At 45.7% G+C, this 6,218-nt stretch overlaps 3 protein-coding genes across 3 annotated transcripts, besides 11 other annotated features; all 3 read left to right on the top strand.

Annotated features, from left to right (window-relative positions):
* Nucleotides 1-1,273, top strand: Tc00.1047053507715.100 (hypothetical protein, conserved; the record flags this gene model as incomplete). Its single annotated transcript, XM_807635.1, has 1 exon — nt 1-1,273. A coding segment is annotated over one exon (1,273 nt), but the record flags the coding sequence as incomplete, so codon positions are not given.
* Nucleotides 1-6,218: part of a sequence feature (heterozygous, non-Esmeraldo-like haplotype) that runs on past the window's edge.
* Nucleotides 1,555-1,598: a microsatellite.
* Nucleotides 1,678-1,808: a sequence feature (A-rich).
* Tc00.1047053507715.90 (hypothetical protein, conserved) lies at nt 1,761-3,719 on the top strand (the record flags this gene model as incomplete). The annotated part of the gene is made up of 1 exon (XM_807634.1): nt 1,761-3,719. One exon carries the CDS (start codon nt 1,761-1,763, stop codon nt 3,717-3,719), a length of 1,959 nt encoding a protein of 652 aa, XP_812727.1.
* Nucleotides 3,744-3,802: a sequence feature (CT-rich).
* On the top strand, nt 4,082-4,795 carry Tc00.1047053507715.80 (ubiquitin-conjugating enzyme, putative; the record flags this gene model as incomplete). Its single annotated transcript, XM_807633.1, has 1 exon — nt 4,082-4,795. The coding sequence occupies one exon, from the start codon at nt 4,082-4,084 to the stop codon at nt 4,793-4,795; it is 714 nt and encodes a 237-aa protein (XP_812726.1).
* Nucleotides 4,960-5,004: a sequence feature (T-rich).
* Nucleotides 5,121-5,168: a microsatellite.
* Nucleotides 5,183-5,213: a microsatellite.
* Nucleotides 5,630-5,666: a microsatellite.
* Nucleotides 5,993-6,013: a microsatellite.
* Nucleotides 6,045-6,099: a microsatellite.
* Nucleotides 6,143-6,209: a sequence feature (A-rich).

The following is a 6,218-nucleotide window of genomic DNA, read 5'->3' as shown; positions in this document are numbered from 1 at the left end:
CGCGGATCCGACAGGTCGTGTGCCACACGCCGTGTATTGGGGCCTTTTCGCACGGAGTTCCAGCACGGCCATAGCACAACCTCTTTCCGTCGGCAAATGTGGGATGGCCGGAACACGAGGGGGAGGTTGGGTGCCACATCCTGCAATTGGCACTGTGCTCGCCATGGTGCGGGAGGACGAGAGTTTGGTTGTTGCCGAGCCACAGAGTCAGAGTTACGTTATCCATCATTGGCGCCGCGATGGAACATATCATCAATACCACCAGAGCCCAGATGGAGAACTCGGTCTTCCACCAGTTATTCCACTGCATTGTAAAAGAGGTACTGGGAATGAAGTTGGTGAGGAACCTATTGAAATGGTCTGGGGGCAAGATGGACAGAATAAAAATAATAGCCACGACAAATCTTCGTTATCCATGATGGCGAGTGAGCAGGCGGATGGTTTGATTACTTCGAAAATAGCTACCCCGCCACTGTACTTTAGTGGAAATCTTGAAGAAGCGCCATTATCTGCTCTTCATCGCGGTCGTTACCTCCCTGATGTGGGTGCCTCATGTATTCAGCTCTCGCAGTTGAATCTCGCGTCTCTACGAGCACATAAGCAAGAAATGCTTGGTGACATCGCCTCTGCGAATGCGGGTGCCTACGCCACGGGGACAACGGGTTTTACGACGGGGGAACCCACCCTCGCTGCAAAAGGAGGGGTGGCGGAAGCCGCACAAAGTGAATTGCAGCGAATTCAGATGCGTTTTGTGTCCAATGATCCCGCTCTTGCCGAAGCCGCGGCGAATGGAAACGTGGTCTTCCTGACAAGCTCCATAGAGGCAGTTGGAACCTTTGTGGCGCTGACAAATGGCACCATCCGCTGTCATTTTGACGACCGCACGATTCTTTTTCTTGTCCCGGGTGCGGATGATAGAGAGGAAAATTTGGTGGCCACTTGCCTTTTCCGTGACGCCACGCAGTGTTCAATGCGGCTAGTGAAGTGTGCTCAACACCATCGAATGTATCGCTATGTAGCTCACGCGCTACAGTTCCGCCGCTTTTCTCGTCTTTCTCCAGAGGCACGCACGGCTGTAATGAATGAAACGGCTGCATTGAAGTTGCAGTATCTTGATGAGACGGAATGGCAAAGAGAGAGAAAAATGGAGTGGGAACTGCAACAACTACTCAGTAGAACAGAAGCTCTCCTTTCGGGTAACGATGAACTGAGTCGGTTGAATCACTCGCTGCTCCGCGAGGAGAAGGAAAATGCCTCGTCCTACTTTTCATGAAACAACCGTGGCATTTGTTTTTTTGTTCTTGTTGTTCTTTTCGCCGCATAGAAGGAATGAACGTTTCATATTACTTTCTTTTGTTTATTTTTTATTTGTGTGTTGCACGTGTGCATGTGGAGGGGAGGGGAAGGCGAAGGCGAGGGTTTATTGTTGTGTTATATTTAACAACAACGGCGCGAAAACAATTCTGCAGATGTCGGATTGTTTCTCTTGGTTATAGAACTGCAACAACGTAGAAGTTCAGTGCCACACCGATGCCTGCGGGTGTGGTGAGAAGTATACATAAGCACATGCATACATACATGTATATTCATACACATACCTTTGCTCTTCCCTTGTTGTCTCATTGGTTGCTTCCATATGGATTTAATTATTTAATGGTATTTGTAAAGTGACAAGCGTCTTCTTTTTTTTTTTTTTTTTCTGGCTCATTTGGAGGTTTCCCTTTTATTTTTCTGTCCAGGTCTTGTTGCTATTTTTTCCCATGCCTGTTTTTTTTTTTTTTTTTTCTTCTCATTGTCGTTTGTTTCTTGTGGCGCCCCCTCCCCCCACTGCGATTGCACAACGAATAGGGCGGGCCGGCGAAGGAGTTAAAAGTTGGGTGGAATTCACGACAGGGAGTTTGGCGAAAAGAAAAGCGGAAGAAAGGAAGCCCAATACACAAAGAAAAAGAGAAACACACCCTGCCGCTCTACCGTGGCGCCTGAGAATGAGACAGGGACAGGGACGACAAGTAATCACACCCTCTTTACCCGTCTCACAGGAAGTGCAACTGACAGAAGAAGATGAACAGGACCGTCGTTGGATCGTGGACTCCGAATCGAGGAGCAGTCTGCTGTTTCTAAGCGTCTCCAGTACGACAGCATCTCATAGCCGAAGAAATCTTTCCTTTTTAACAAGTCATGTTGGCAAATTTGACGAGTTACCTATTTCTCACACGCGGAAAATATCTGTCACTCTCCCATTGCCGCAAATTGTTTCTGGCCACTTGAGTGAATTGCGGACGGCCAGTTTAGACCCCGAGGTGGCGATGCCAGCTTTAGTTGACAAGATGTCAATTACAGCAAAACACGAGCTCCCTATTTATAATATCCGTACGGTTGTACGCAAAGAAAACCACCCGTTGTGGTCACCCTCCACACTGACACAATTGGAATACTTGTTTGGACTTCAGAAATTGGGACATTCAACTCTTTCTAAGGGCGTTCAAATGGCTTCTTCCGGGGAACTGGGATTGCCAGGCACAATGGAGCGACCTTTATTGTTGTCAGAGGGAGAGTCGCATGGAAGCTGCTCTAAAATAACGAGTATCGGTGTAGGGGATCATCAGCAGGATTCTGGATTGTTTAGAACACCGTCCAACGAATACTTGGCTATAAAGGGTCGAACAGACCCTTTAGGAAGAGAGCAGCTTTGGGCTGTATGTCATTCCTCATTCGAGTCGCAAACAGGGCTTCAGGGATTGGGACCGCGCGAGGTCTCCAGCCTTATTCCAATGTTGCTGCGTGATGAATGTGTCTGTCGTCAAGTAATTGTGGAGAAGGAGCGTCACGAGGCGCTTCTTACTCTTCCCATGCCTCCACACGCGACGTTAAACTGGATCCATCCAGCACTGGTAGCCGGTATTGAGGAAATAACTATCATGGAGGAAATCTGTCGGAAATATATCTTGGAGGAGGAATCCAACCAAATTGCTCCAATATGGGATTTCTATGTCTTTGAACACCGATGCTTGGTCGTTGGGACAAAAAAACTCACCTGTTTCTTGCGGCGGTGGATTTTAACTTACAGGGGGCGCAAGATGCGACAATTGGAACAACTGAACAGTTTATGGAGGCGGGAGGAAAAATCCCGGTTGGAGATTATCCAAACATGGCTGGAAGCCCGGAAGGGGCTTTTTACTCGCTTATTGATTGCCACAGAGACCCTGTTCCGTGTTGTCATTGAAGAACTGCAAATACACGCGCAGTATGCCCACGGTCTTATAAGTATCTCTTTGAAGGCGCAAACAGATCTATTTTTCCACCTGTACGGTGCAGTGATGCCAAGAGCCATCGCCTGCGGGAGAATCTCAGGTTGTACCCGATTTAAGTTACTTGATTTAAATGATCAGCACGGACGCGGCTGTTTGAGTAGTTGGGAAGAAAAAGGACGTCTTGCTATATCTTGTATGATGCAGCGGGAGGCTTTGGAGAAGTTCTTGGAAGGTCCCAAGCGTCAACAAATCGTGGAGGAGGAGTTTTTTGCGCGTGGGAGGCTTACATGTATTTTATTTGCTATGCTGGAGCGCTGTCACCGACGTGAAATTGAAATTGTGGAGGCCTGTGAGTCTCAGTTAGATGTACTTCCCCACTTCAATGCTCCGTTGGCATTGAGTAAACAGCAAAATGAGGAAAAGCAGGCAGTTCTGTACCTAACGGCGGTGCAGGGGTGCCCTTCGTAGGGAGGAGGAAGGCCAAGTGGAGTTGAGAGAAAATAAGAATGAGGACGGAAAGAAAAAGGAGAAAGAAAAGGAAAGGAAAAGGAACTGAAAGCTGAAACACCACCCTTCATGACTTGTCTCGTGTTGCTGTACACCACCGCGACGCATCCCTTTTTCCCCACTTCCTTGTGATGTGACGTCTTTTTTATTTTTTGTAAATTGCTGGCAAAGATGGCTGTGGGTTGTGGAAATATTGTGACATTACTTTTACTTCATTTTTTTTCTTTTCTTTTTTGCTTTACAGGAGCGTGAGGAATCGTTTCTTTTGTTGTTGTTTTGTTGTTGTTGCGTGTGTGTGTGTGTCTGTCTTAGAACCTTTTCAAATGTCCATCGGTGCCAGTGCGATGCGTCTTATTATGCGTCAAATTCAAGACATTGAGGCGAACCCCACGGATGGTGTGCACATTCACAGGTCCGACAACCTGAGCGAGTTGCTCTTTGACCTCACAGGGCCAGAAGGGACCCCGTTTAGCGGTGGCATCTTTCACGTTGTGCTGTACTTCGAGGAGGGATACCCGGAGATACCGCCGCGTGGGGTCTTCCGAACGAAAATTTTTCATCCCAATGTGGCAGAAAAGGGAGACATTTGCGTCAATGTCCTTAAGCAAGACTGGAAGCCGAGTCTTGGGTTGCGTCATGTGCTTACAATTATCCGCTGCCTCTTGATTGAGCCAAATGCGGAGAGTGCGTTGAACGAGGAGGCAGCCCGTCTTCTTCTTGAGGATTATGATGCCTACAGACGGAAGGCGGAAATGATGACTAAAATACACGCCATGAAGGGCACCAGACCACCACACGATGTACCGCCGCCATTTCTCTCAGACGACGGTCGAGAAAATGGCCAGCTGCTTAGTAGAGGGATCGCCAATGTCGGCAGTGCCAGTTTGCCTGCGTCAGAAGGCTTTGTGAGCTCCCAACTCCGTAACGCATCGGAATCGGCGTTAAACAAACGGAGCGCTGTGAGTGGAACTTCCACGAATGTTGTTGCTTCCAAAAAGGCGGTGGAAAAGAAGCGTGCCGCTCTGAAGCGTATCTGAGAGTCATGAACGCATCTATCTATCTACACATATATATAAATTAGACAATGTTGTGCCGTCTCTCTTCTTCTCTCTCTCTGTGTATTTCTGTGGGTTGTTCATTTTTATTTTTTTTTTTCGCCTGAGGTATAATTTGGATGCATTGCGCCTCGATACAGAGAAGCAAAAAAAGAAAAAAAACAGCAAAAAAAAAAAAAAGGAAAAGAAAAGGGAAGGAGAAGAGACAGAGGAGCGTTTTTGGTTTGGCTTGGTGTCATTGAAGGCATCCTTGTATCCTGCAATTTGTACACGTCACGTTGGGCTCTGTGACATCATAGACTGTATTTGTATGTATGTTCGTTTGTACATGTATATTTGTATTTGTGTTTGTATGCCCCCCCCCCCTCCTATTTTATTTTATTTTATTTTATTTTATTTTGCTTAGTGGCAAAGGCAAATTATTTACAAATTTACTAGAATTTGACTGATAATCACCATTAAAGTGTGAGATTTTTGTTCTGCGGTGTTTTTTCTTTATATTTCTTTATTTACTTTTTTTTTTAAAGCAGTTTTGTGTGTGTGTGTGTGTGGAGGGGAAAAAAAGAAAAAATGAAAGATGTGATCATGTCTTTTTGTTGCTTTGCAAGAAATAACACCCTCGGTGCCTGCATGCATGTGAACTGTTTGCCCTCACGTCTTTTTTTGTTGTTGTTGTTCTTGTCTTCCGCCTCCAACACGCACAGCCGCTGTGGGAAGGCGGGGAGTTGAACCCAAATAAACAAAACAAATGAAAAATAAATAATAATGAAAAGATTGCCGTGGATCTATTCCTTGCGAAGATCCCCCTGACGTAATGAGAGAGAGAGAGAGAGAGAGGGAGAGAGAGAGAAAGGGGAATGGATTTGTGTGTGTGCATTGGGGAGGGGGATGTGTTTTGGCCGCGGGTGACAAAACTGCGGTTGGCCGATGATTATTTTGTTTATTTTTCTTCCCCTAACCTCCCCTCCCCCCTCCCCTTTTTTTCTTTTTTTTCCGCTCACGACTGTAGGGGAAGAGGACGGCAGCAATGAAAAGTGATGAAAGAAGGGAGAGGGGGGAAATGGAAATGCAAAGGGAGGAGAACAGGTGCGATGGAGACAAGTCGTAACTGCCGCTCTGCCGCTAAGACTGAAGAACACTGCGGTGACTGTTTACATGTCGCCTCTCACTTTAGAAGAAAATAATAATAATAATAATAATTGTTATTATTATTATGAAATGAGCATACACATATTTATTTATATTTATTTTATTTTATTCTTTTATTTATATTTATTTATTTATTTTTAAATTCCTTTGCATCGCTTACTTTATATGTCTGTTTGTGTGTCTCTTATTACCTGTTTGTCTCATTTCATTTCTCTCTCTCTCTTTCTTTTTTTTTTTTTTTGTCTTCAAATCAACA

This window comes from Trypanosoma cruzi, genomic scaffold, assembly GCF_000209065.1.
Source record: "Trypanosoma cruzi strain CL Brener 1047053516363 genomic scaffold, whole genome shotgun sequence".
NCBI classification, from domain to species: domain Eukaryota; phylum Euglenozoa; class Kinetoplastea; order Trypanosomatida; family Trypanosomatidae; genus Trypanosoma; species Trypanosoma cruzi.
Note: the sequence above shows the minus strand (reverse complement) of the source record. Positions and strands in the feature narration are given on the sequence as shown.